This window comes from Thamnophis elegans, chromosome 1 (genome assembly GCF_009769535.1).
Source record: "Thamnophis elegans isolate rThaEle1 chromosome 1, rThaEle1.pri, whole genome shotgun sequence".
Lineage (NCBI taxonomy): Eukaryota > Metazoa > Chordata > Lepidosauria > Squamata > Colubridae > Thamnophis > Thamnophis elegans.
The window spans coordinates 76297305-76310278 of record NC_045541.1 but is presented as its reverse complement, the minus strand read 5'-3'; the positions used below and the strand labels follow the sequence as shown (position 1 = coordinate 76310278).

General features: G+C 36.3%; 1 protein-coding gene across 1 annotated transcript in view; it reads left to right on the top strand.

The window, feature by feature from the left end:
* CDHR5 (cadherin related family member 5) overlaps positions 1 to 12974 on the top strand; it is a 44607-nt gene that overhangs the window by 6865 nt on the left and 24768 nt on the right. Inside the window, 2 exon segments of the mRNA XM_032212699.1 lie at positions 6186 to 6197; positions 12362 to 12454. Of these exon segments, the coding sequence (XP_032068590.1) occupies positions 6186 to 6197; positions 12362 to 12454 (105 nt within the window).

Sequence of the window (12974 nt, the reverse complement as noted above, 5' to 3'; positions counted from 1 at the left end):
CTGTGGTTGTAAGCCGCCCTGAGTCCCCTCAGGGAAAAGGGCGGCATATAAATCCCAATAAACCTAAACCTAAACCTAACCTAAACCTCTGTCTTCGGCTCGTCACAAGTGATGAGCCGAAGACAGAGAGTGGAAGTGTGACCTTCCTCCCATATTTGGGCATACCAGGGGTTGTGACTTTAAATATATACCTTTCACCCTGGCCTCGCTGATAAGGAGTCGAGCCCTGTAGCTCAATGGTTAACACATCTGCCTTAGAGGCAATAGAGCACAGGTTCAATTCCCAGTAAGGGTGTGGCTAGCTGATGAGAGCTAAATAGCTTGAAATAGATCTATACTAGTCTCCCTTTATTTATTTATCAGCATAAATATAACATATATATATATATATATATATATATATATATATATATATATATATATATATATATATATATATATATATTTGTGTTTTTAATTTGTGCTGATAAATAAATAAAGGGAGACTAGTATAGATCTATTTCAAGCTATTTAGCTCTCATCAGCTAGCCATACCCTTACTGGGATTTGAACCTGGGCTATATTACATACTAGGCAGACTTCTTAGCCATTAGGCCTGATAACAGATAAGAGCCTGTGGCCTAATGGCTAAGAAGTCTGCCTAGTATGTAATATAGCCCAGGTTCAAATCCCAGTAAGGGTATGGCTAGCTGATGAGAGCTAAATAGCTTGAAATAGATCTATACTAGTCTCCCTTTATTTATTTATCAGCACAAATAAAAAAAACCACAAATATAACGAAGGCAACAGTAAAAAAATTGGGTTTCTGTCGTGATGGACTCTTGTGACGAGCCGATTGACAGATGATGGAAGCAGTTAGCTTCCTCCCATAATTGGGGCTTACCAGGGGTTGTAAAAATCTAATATATATATATATATATATATATATATATATATATATATATATATATATATATATATGTGTGTGTGTGTGTGTGTGTGTGTGTGTGTGTGTGTGTGTGTGTATATATATATGTGTATGTATATATATATTTGTGTTTTTAATTTGTGCTGATAAATAAATAAAGGGAGACTAGTATAGATCTATTTCAAGCTATTTAGCTCTCATCAGCTAGCCACACCCTTGTTGGGAATCGAACCTGTGCTCTATTGCCTCTAAGGCAGATGTGTTAACCATTGAGCTACAGAGCTCGACTCCTTATCAGCCAGCCAGGGTGAGAGGTATATATTTAAAGTCACAACCCCTGGTATGCCCAAATGTGTGACCTTCCTCCCATATTTGGGCAACTTTAAATATATACCTCTCACCCTGGCTGGCTGATAAGGAGTCGAGCTCTGTAGCTCAATGGTTAACACATCTTCCTGAGAGGCAATAGAGCACAGGTTCGATTCCCAACAAGGGTGTGGCTAGCTGATGAGAGCTAAATAGCTTGAAATAGATCTATACTAGTCTCCCTTTATTTATTTATCAGCATAAATATAACAAATGTAACAAAAAGGCAACAGTAAAAAATATTGGGTTTCTGTCTGGATGGTCTCTTGTGACGAGCCGAAGACAGAGAGTGGAAGTGTGACCTTCCTCCCATATTTGGGTTGTGACTTTATATATATATATATATATACACATACATACATACATACATACATACATACATATATATATATATATATACATATATATATATATATATATATATATATATATATATATATATATATATATATATATATATATATATATATTTATTTATTTCCCTCCTTCCCACAAGAAAAGGATTTCCTATTCTCTTTGTGGCTGACTATATAAACAAGTCTGTGTTCCCTTCACCTTCCCTTAGCTAACCAATATAAATTCTTCATTGCATCAACCCTCTCTTAACAATAGGCAAATCAAATAAATAGCATCTTCTTTAAATCCAGTAATCAGGAAAACATCTAAATAGAGCTTTTAACATTAATTAATATGTATAAAACTCATCATTGCTTCTTAGCTATAACAAAATCCCGTTTTAAAGTCCTGAAATGATGCTAATATCCTACTATAAACAAAAAATTTAAAAACTCTTTAGCGCTTTAAATAGTCTCTTTTATAAATCCACCAATAATTGAAATGAAATGATTCCAATTATTCTTGGGGATTTTTTTTTCCTTCTTGATTTTTAGAACCTCATTCAGTATATCTGATAGCAAATTTTTGTTCAAAGTCTTGTTCATATCTTCCTCAAATAGATTTTGCTGCATGTCTCATTTGGTAACATCTTCATTTTGGAACAAATTGTTCTCTGGCAGACATAACATAACTGTCATTTCTTGACACAAAACTCTATGCAACTCTTCAAAGATGTCTCTAAAATATCATTATAGATTGCTTGTCTTATAATTCCAATTTCAAAAAGAATTTTTCTTTTCCACAAGCATTTTTAAAAAAAAATCATTTCAAAATTTTAATATGTAAGGTCCAAAACATTTTCTGAGTCCTTAAAACTTTGTGTTGCCAAAGCTTTGTTTACATTTTGCTGTCTGTTTTAAGATCTACTTTCATAATATTTAGTCCATATTCTTATATTGAGGATTGAAGGTTCACTCACCTGATGCTTCCAGCTTCATTACTTTGAAGGTGTCAAAGTTTGTTTTTAAACAATGAATAGGCAATTTTGGAAAATCGTTAGCAAGGGAAGTTAGCACAACTTAATGTCCTTTGCAAGGTTCCATTTGTAATGGAAGCAAAATGGTGGATTCCCCCATCATCTCTCAATCCACCGTCCCCTCCTCACATACAGGAGATCGCTGTCTTGCATTCACTTGTGAGAAAAAGGAACGTCCATCAGGAGAAACAGTTCATGCAATCTTGTGTCACTCTTTGATCCATTTTGAAAAGTTGCAAATGGCAGCTCTGCTTGTTGGCAATGCTGTAGTGGTCAATTTGCCATATTTTCCATAAAGGCCTGCCTTCTCTAATCCATGCCTTTTTTATTATTCAATATTTCTAGTTCTAGTATTTCTTCAATGCATCAGATTTAATATCTCCTGGACATAAAGAAACAGACATCATTGCTGACAATTCTGATTTTGTAACTACTAAATGTTTGGCCCATTCTTCAAAATCCTGACCAGCTCAAGATTGACTCAGTCCTTCCAGGGTCAGTAAAATCAGGACCCAGATTGTTGGGAGCAATACGCTGACAGAGAAAGCTGTAATGCACTATGGAGTGGTATATAAGTTGAAGTGCTATTGCTATTGCTGTTCATACATTTTTTTTCTTTTCTTTTCCTTTCCTTTTTCCTTTTCTGCCTATACTTTTTAGTCCCCACCAATGTTCAATTTCTGAAATAATATATTTTCAATAAATAATAAATACATTTTATATTAAGTTAAAAAAACCCAACATATTCTGATTCCTAATGAAGTATTGATTATTTTATTTTATTACTTCTGAAATCTTATGGTAAAAATATACACATATAAAAAATATAAATTTCTAAATTCTAAAATTGTATGAACCTTTACATCAAAAACATATCTAACTTTTTTCCATTTATTTCCAATTCTTTAAATTCTTAAACTTATAGCTAATTTTTCTTTTATTAAAAAAAGAAAGTAAACTATCCAGGTAGCTTTTCAAAACCGTTGATCCGAAGATCTGTAATAGAGCATTGAATAAGCAACTTTTGATTAGAAAGTGAGGTTAGTGGACTCAATGTCTTTTTTTAATATATATATATATATATATTATTTTTAAACAAACAAAAACAAACAAAAACATAAAACACATACAACCTTCTTCTATTTCATATAGCGTGTCATTTCGTTACAAGATTTTGTGTGTCCTTTCCATGGTCACCACTTACAATAATATATTGAATCACAAATTGTTCATTAGATAAACATAAGTACATTATTGTTATATGTCAATTTTTCAGCTGTAATTATTATTCCTTAATTTTAAATAAGATATTCTAAATATTGAATCCATACATACATCATCATTTTGCATCAGTCGTTCAACTCCAATTATTATTCCTACATTTTAAACAAAATATTCTATATATTGAAATCATACATACATCATTCCATTACATCGTTCTAATCTATTTAACAGTGCTAAATCCTTATAGTATTGCATATATCATTGTATTATTCTTAAAATATAAAAAGTTCTCACACTTTTTCCATTACCATGATTTTTTATCTAACCATTGATAAAACAAATCCCAAACCTTGTAAAATTGTTCATTTTCTTCTTCTCTAATTTCAAATGTCAATTTACTCATTTCCACCCATTCCATAATTTTTTGAATAGTTTCCTCCCGCGTTGGCATTTTCTCATTTTTCCAATATTTTGCAAATACAATTCTAGCTGCTGTTAAAACATTTACAATCAATATTTCAAGTCTCTATTATATATTTCTGGTATAATTCCCAATAAAAAAGTTTCTGGTTTAAAGTCTATACGTTTTTGTGTCATTTTCTCCAACCACGTGTGGTTCTTAGTCCAATATTTTTTAGCTTCTATGCAAGTCCACCACATATGGTAATACGAACCCGGTGTCTGATGACATTTCCAAACATCTTAGACAAATTTTCTTTATATGCTGTTGACATTGTCATTTTGTAACTTTGGGACCACAATTTCTGCCACTTCTCTAATTCAATCTCATGCCCAATTTTTTTCCCTCAAGCTAGCATAGTTCCTTTAACTTGTTCTTCTTCTAACGTAACCTCTAGTAAGTGTTCATAAAGTTTTTAATTACTTTTTCATCAGTACCCATCAAAATTTTATCTAACTCAGTCATTTTATCATAAAAACATTCCTCTTTACGGTCTTGTCATATCTAGATTGTATTTACACATATGAAAACCAGTTCATCTTTATACCTTCCTTTGCCAGTTCTTGCATAGATTTAAGTTCACCCTCTGCATTCAATATTTCACCATATCTAACTGTTTGTTCCTTTTTGTATATCATTGTGTATGAAAAGGCTTCAATAGTTGATAGCCAGACTGGAATTATTAGTTAGTTAGTTAGTTATTTTGCCTTCTAGCATTGTTACAGTTTCTTTTGGTATCTGGGGTAAGTTGGCTTCCTGTAAGTATTGTTTCACTCTTGCCTCTTCTGTATTCTCATGATCGTATAAGTTACAGTAGTAGTCTTGTATAATTTTTTTCTTCTCTTCACTCCCATAACAGGTTTGCCCTTGATCATCCATTAACTGCAATATCTTCTTTGAGTCTCTCTCTTTTCTCAGTTTGTATGCCAACCATCTGCCTGGTTTATTAGCATTTTCAAAGTAATTCTGTTTAGCACCCCTAATTTTTTGGGCTAATTCCTCTTTTTCCATTAACCCAATTTTGTGTTTAATCATATCCATTCTTACTTTAATGTCCTTCTTTTGTGGGGAGTTCTGTAGTTCTTTTTCAAGACCCTTATATTCATTGTCAAGTCCTTTAAGTGTTTATCTTTTCTTTATATTTCTCTTCCTTGTATAGTCAATTATCAGGCCTCTGGTGTAGGCCTTCATTGTATCCCAGAGATTCTGCATTGATGTCTCCTCTTTTCTATTTTCTTTAAAGAAAAAGGCCAATTACTTTTCCATTTTCTGTACAAAGTCTTTCTCTTTTAATATAGTGTTGTTTAATGTCCACCTAGATCTTTTTCTTTGTCCTTTCCATTGAATTATCATTGGGTTGTGGTCTGCTCAAGTACTTGTTTCAATTCAATTTCCTGTATGTTATAGGCCGATTCAGTTGCTGCCCATATCATATCGATTCTAGAATAAGATAAATGTCTGTTTGAATAAAAAGTATATTGTTTTTAGTAGGATTTCTCTCTCTCCAAACATCCTTTAAACTTGTCTCATCGATCATTTTAAAAAAGGATTTAGGGAGTATCTTTCTATTTGACTTTGTTGTTTTTTGTGAATTATAGTCCATATTCTTATCTACAATTCCATTAAAATCTCCCATCATACAAATATTTAAGTAATCCAAATCCATTATTTTCCTGAGTAATTTTCTGTAGAATTCATCTTGCTTATCATTAGGCTCATAGATTGCTATTAGGAGCATTTTCTTATTATTGTCCATAATTTCCACCATCAAAATTCTTCCATCATCATCTATTTAAGTTTGTTCCACTGGGATTGTATCTTTAATATAATATCTTTAATATCCTCTTTTCTTACAGGTTGCCAATGAGGTAAACATTTTCCCCAGCTTTGATTGCCTTAATAAGTATTCATGTTGCTTTTGAATATGCACTTCTTGAGGACAAATTATATCCAATTTTAGTTTCCCTAGTTTGTGAAATATTTTCTTTCTTTTATTTGCTGAATTAAGTCCATTTATGTTCATTGAGATCATTTTCTTCTCTTCCATATTTATGTTTTATACATAGGATTTATTGCTCTGGTGGCTCTAGGTTCTCATAGTTCTCTAATATCCACACCACCTACAGCACCTTCTACTATCTCGATCCCGCCTACTGCTCCTTCTTCTTTTCCAGTCGAAGCCGAAGACACCACTCGTGATTCTGTCACCGATTCTTTTCTTCCAGTCTCCTCAACCTTCCCTCTGAGATGTTCTTTGAAAAATGCTTCTGCTTTTTCAATTGAATCTATTCTGTATCTTTGTCCTTGCCATACAAACATTAAACCTTCTGGTATCAGCCATCTGTAATTAACACCTTCTTTGAGTAGAATTTTAGTCAAAATTGATATTCTCTTCTCGATTCTCTCACTCTTCTTGGTATTTGCTTCAAAACTACAATCTCCTTGCCTTTGCACTCCAGTTGTCTATCTCTTTCTTTTTGAAGTATTTGCATCCTAATTGCTTTCTTGGGAAACCTTACATGAACTTCCCATGGCAAATCATTTCTCTCTGCATATTTTGTAAAAACTTGAAATGCTTCATCTATAGCATCAGCCATATTCTCTTGGGTTAACTGGAGGACATTTGTCAAAATTTCTATCATTATTTCTAACATGTTTTCATCTTTTTCTTCTTCTATGTTTTGGAATCTTAGAAAAAATTCTGAGCTTTCCATCTCCCAATTCAGTATTCCAATATTATCTTTTTTTGACCACACTCAGTTTATTATCAATCTCCCCAATTTTCTTCTCTCTTTGGTCACTTTTTTCTTCAATTTTTTGTAGTCTATCTTCATATTTCATCACCATTTGTTGAATACTATCATTTTTTCATCAGTTTTAACTGCTTTTTGTTCCATCTTCTCCATTCGTTGTTCAATGTTTCCCATTTGTTGTTCTATTGTCTCAATTCTTTTTTCCATGTTTTCTTTTCTCTTTGCGATTGGTATCTGCTTTTACTTGTAAATTCTGAATTCCTTGCATAATCATCTCTAAGGTAATTGCCTTCTCTCTTGCCTTTTCTTTTTCCTGTTGCAACATTGTCTGTAATGATCTTTGTCCTCCTGCTGGTGAGGAGGAGGGTGTTGTTGTTGCAGAGCCGGTGGTTATAACCACTTGGTATAAAAGTCAGTTGTAATCCAGAGTGACCATAAGGTGATCAAAGATTTTAAAAAAGAAAAGAGGAAGGAAAAATGTCAATTATAATCCAAAATGGTCATGGGGTGGTCCAAGGTAAAAAAAAGAAAAAGAAAAAAGGTAAAAGAAAAAGAAAACAAAAAGGCCGAGAAAAAAGGGAAGAAGATTCTGTGGGGGAAAAGCGAAGAGTAAAACAAGAAAGCAAAATGGAGACAGTAGGTAAATCTACTATCAAAAATGTGAAAAGGAAAAAGAAAAACCCATAAAAGAATAAAAATCTTCAATCTTTTCTATGCCATAATCCAATTGAAAAAAACCAAAAATTGAAAACAACCAGACAAAGGACCCAACTTCACAGCAAAAAGAAGTAAACACTGCCACTAGCAAAAAAAAGAAAGAAAGAAAGAAAGAAAGAAAGAAAGAAAGAAAAGAAATAGTTTCAATGCTTCTTGTAAAGTTAAAGCTCTCTAAACAAAAGAAAAAATAAATTCAAAACTTTTATAAAATGAAAGCCTTTCAAGATCACTCCAGGCTTACTCTTACAGTTGTTATCTATTCTCTCCAGGCAGAATTTCAAGGACTGAAAATTTCAGAGTAAGCATCTGTGTAAATAACTCTTCTCCTATCAGTCCTGTCTGAGCCAGTGACCTTGGAAAGCAACCTTTTCCAAACATTAATTCAAACAAAAAATAGAAACAAAGTTTCAGAGCCTCTAGGTGGCAGTGTTACTTATCCAAAACTTTCCCTCTCTGTATTGCGTTCTCTGCCTTATTAAGAGAAAATAAAAAATAAAATAAAAAGCCAAAAGAGGAAAAGGAAAATAGTACATGAACTTTAAATCGCTGTATATTAAAAAAGACTCTTAAACAGTGGAACAGTAGAACTTAGTTATCAAACAATGCAAAAAGTAAAAGGCAGAAAAACGGAAAAGAAAAAAGCCCACTCCATTTAACACTATGCTGAATAGAAAGTCCAGTCGGTCTTCCGACAATAAAAAGGAGGAAAAAAACTTTCACTTTGACTGTAGCCTTATATTTGCCGCTTACTCTCTCTCATCAGTCTTTATTTTAGGTTAGTTCTCTTCATTTAGGATGTTTTCATAAATCAGAAAAAAGGTAAAAATTTCACCATGAACGACATGCTCTCTCCTGCACTTTCACTTCTGAAGCTGGCAGCAGTTTCGCCAGCCTTAATGGCTGCTTCCTAGCTGCTGGCAAGGGGGCTATTCCTGGATCACCAGAGACTTTGTGGATGTCTCTGGAATTGGCAGGATATGACCCTTCCTATCACCGTCTCTTCGGGATGGTTTAGGTCCAGTTAGACCGTCCTGCGGCTGGAATTTCGGTGGCGGTCTCATAGCCCCGAGATTGACCATTGTGTCACCATGACATCAGTTTCTGGTCCCTGGACTCAATGTCTTTTGAAGGGTTCTGCTACGATTGAGAGCATAACTGGTCCATTCATCTCCTGGTTCTCAGACCCACGGGGATCACTGTCTTACAGCATCCTCATAAGAAGCAACTGTCCAGAGCACATGTGGGTGATATCCCATCCTCTTCTTATCCAGAGAGGTTCTGAAGAGTTAATCTATTTACTGCAGTTTTTGCTGCAGTCATCAGCTTTCCTCTGTCAGAGATGTGTTTAAGTTGCCATACCTCAATTGGAAATCCACTTGTTTTCCATTAGAATAAGACTACGGTTAAAACAACTGCTGAAACCTTATTGCCTATCACACACATGCCAGGAGTAAGACAGATAATGGACACAAATACATATACAAATGCTTGTAAAAATAATACTTTGGAAGCTGCTAGTTTGAATGGAAGAGTAGAAATGGGCTTATCTTTTAATCGCTTTAATCTCAAATGCTCAACTTAGGATCAGGTGTGAATGAATCATCTTCTTTCTGAGATATCCAGATGCATGTTCAATTGTTAAGCAATCTTTCCACTTCTGTTGCACTGAAAAAAATGCCAGTTTTCCTGAGCAGATTTTACTTACCTTCACAAAAACAAGGGGGGAGAAAGATCTGAAACTGCTGGATTTTGTGTATGTTTTACAAAACAGGGTGGGACATATTTTCCCAAGACAGCATTTTCTCATTCAAAGTTGTTCGTGGGTGGCAGCAGATGACAGAAAGTGCTGAACAAAATGCATGGCATACCAGCTCTCAGGGACCTCTATTTGACTGCAAGGGGTCGATAGATTTTTGGAATATCAGATGGAAGGCTCTTTAGAGTGCTAGGATGCTGGATATTAGCAAGCATTTTCTCTCACTACAACTATGCTGCTTTTATTTATTCTGAGCCCTGGTGAAATGGCTGTGTTAATGTAAAGAATAATGATTCCATTGCAAGGCCCGGGGGAACCAGCATTTGCTGGGAATTATATGTGTAAAAAATAGTTGTGCCATAAAGGGTTGCTTTAAATTAAAATATTTATTTTTAATGCAGGAGATAAAATTACTTCAGCCGGAATTGATATGCTGGAAAGCAGGTTTGCAAGTGAGTCATATTTCAAATTTCCCTTTGTATTATTAGTCCTACCAAAGTATAATATGTTGGAAGAAATGTCTTTGCAAGGTTGATAGTGGTCCTATAGGACCACTCTCACAGTTATACTGGCTGAGGATTGTGGGAGTTGAAGTCTAGCACATACAAAAGACAAATTAAAGAAGGTTTTGTATCAAGAATTACATGTACAGCAAACCATATCTTATTGTGTTAAGAAGTCTATTATAAATTTATTTTCTCTTCTGTGAAGTTCATCTATGCTTTGTATTATTGGCCTTGGGGTGGTAGAATTTTGTACAGCATTAATACTGCCCACAAAGAAAAGATCCTCCTCCAGTTTTCTGATTTAGAATTTGTTTAAGAGCCATAGCTGATCTAGATGGACTAAGAGTTGGACTCACTTGGATCCGCCCTAACTCCATCGAGTAACAGAATTTTTCTGAGATTCAAGCAGGTTTTTTTTTAGCCCTAAATGGATAGTGAAATAAAGCATCTCTTCTATTACCAAAGCATGATTCTTTTGAATAGAATTGCTGATTTTTAAAGTCCCTTTCTTTTAGAAAGTGGGGGCATGGAATAATTGTAAGGAAACAGAATATGCAAGAAGTGTAGAAAAATGATAGTTTGGAGAAATAATGGGTGTTTGCTTTGTGAGTTCCTTTCCCTAACACCTCTCTGTTGGAGTATTTGTCCAAAAAAATGTGAATATATTCAGGTTTCCCTGAAAATAAGACTGGGGTGTCTATTTTTATATATACAGGAGGCACACTTCTTCTGCTTGCTCATGGTGGAGCAGGAGGATGTGGGCCACGTATGCCTTGATATTTGCTTCACCTCGCAGCAGTGATGACTGGCAGCCCAGTCGAGCAGGACCCCACGTGACTGCTGGCTGGGCTTGTGGCCACAATGGAATAGGAGGCCAAGTAACACACTGGTGCCATGGCCATGAGTGGGGGGGTGGAGCTTCCCCACGTGCCTTGGACTGGCTTACCTCAGCCCCCCCCTCCCAAAGCCAGACCATCCACAACCTGACATTTGCCTGGCCTCGCGTCTGCAGCACCATCACACTACTTGGCCTGCTGCTCCATTGCAGAAGAACTGGGCCAGCAGCTACGTGGGCTCCTCTGCATACGGCCGCTGGTGCTGTCACCACAAGGCAGGTGTCAGGGCGTGGATAGTCTGGCTGTGAGGCACTTGAAGTAAGCTGGTTCGGGGCTTATAGGACAGTTCAACTACCACCCCATCGCCTCATAGCTGCAGCACCATGAGCACCCAGACGGAATGGGCAAGCAGCTGGCTGCACAGGCTCTTAAGTATGGCTTGAAACGTGTGTCAAGGCTTGACACATGCCTTGCTTCACCATGGCAGCTCTCACAGCCCCATCCAGCAGGATCCCGCATGGTTGCTGGCCCACTTCTTCTGCTTGCTCATGGCCACAACGTAGCAGGAGGCCAAGCGATGCATTGGTGCCATGGCCACGAGACGAGGCAGGGGTTGGAGCTCCCCACATGCATTGCACTTGCTTACCTCAGGGCCCCTGAAGCCAGGCTGTCTACTCCCCAACATCTGTCTTGCCTTGCAGCCACAGCACCAGCACACCACTTGGCCTTCTGCTCCGTTGCGGCCATGAGAAAGCAGAAGAAGTGAGCTGGTGGGCTTCTACTGCACATGGCTGCTGGTGTTGCTGCCACTGCAAGGCAGGTGTAGGGGCATGGGTGGCCTGATTACAGGGTCCTGAGGTAAGCGGGTGCTGGGCGTGTGCAGCAGCTCCACCACCACCCAGTCTCACTTTGGGGCCATGGCACCACAAGCAACCCGATAGAATGGGCAAGCAGTCAGCTGCACCGTCTCTTAAGTAGGGCTTATTTTGGGGGTATGGCTTATATTAGCTGCATGTGTAAAACCTCTCTAGGGCTTATTTTTTGGATAGGTCTTATTTTCAGGGAAACAGGCTAGATGTTAAATCAGAATTCAGAGTGGCAAAGAAAAGGGGCAGATAGAATATAGGGTGATGAAATCACTATCTTCAAACTTTGAATGAAAAGTGTGTATTATAATGCAAGGCTGTGCCTCTTTTGGGTCACAAAATACTTTTTCCAGAGACACATCTAGCCAAAGTAGTTTTGATCCAATTTAGTAGGAATAGATCCCAAAAGACTTTCTTCTGACTGTGAGAGAGCACAGGTAACAGGGATTCAGTCAAGACCTTAGCAGGGGCAGAGCCAAACTTATGAAGAAGCAAATGGGGTGGGGGGGAGGGGAAGGCTAATCAATGTGCTCTTGCTTTTCAGAGTTTTTGAGCTTGAAATCCACCGATAACCTTCTTTTGCTTTATTTACCCCTAGATAGAAAATATCAAAGTTCTAATTTTAATTCAAAATGAAAATGATAATGGACCGGTGTTCAAGCAAACTAACATCACCGTTGATGTTCCTGAGGTAAACCATTGTATTCATATGTCCCCTCAGGATGTAGTAATAAGGACATGATTATAGTTCCAGTGAGCCAATGACATTGAGAGAATGATCACTTTGTACGAGAAATACATACATGTATCGGTGAACTAATGTAAAGGAAGATGAAAAATTCCACTCACAAAGTTACACTCGTCAAATGTATAAGGCTTTTTTTTTCCTGCTAAGAAAGATTATTGAATGGGCATTGCTACTAGGCATTGTATCATCACAGGAAATTAGGACAATAGTTTGGAAAAAAACATTCAAGATACCATATACATTTGTGATATATCCCACACCTTCATCATTGAACTAGTTGTAGCACAATTCAAATTTCTAGGCAGCTCTGCTTCTTTCTAAGGATTTTATGCATGTCTTTATTTTAATATGCCTACTTTGTTTTATTTAGCAGCATTTCCAAAAGAATAACATCACAAAATCATATGCTGTTATTTGTAAAATACATATCCTTTGCTGATAATTTTTTGTCTCTGTAAAATAT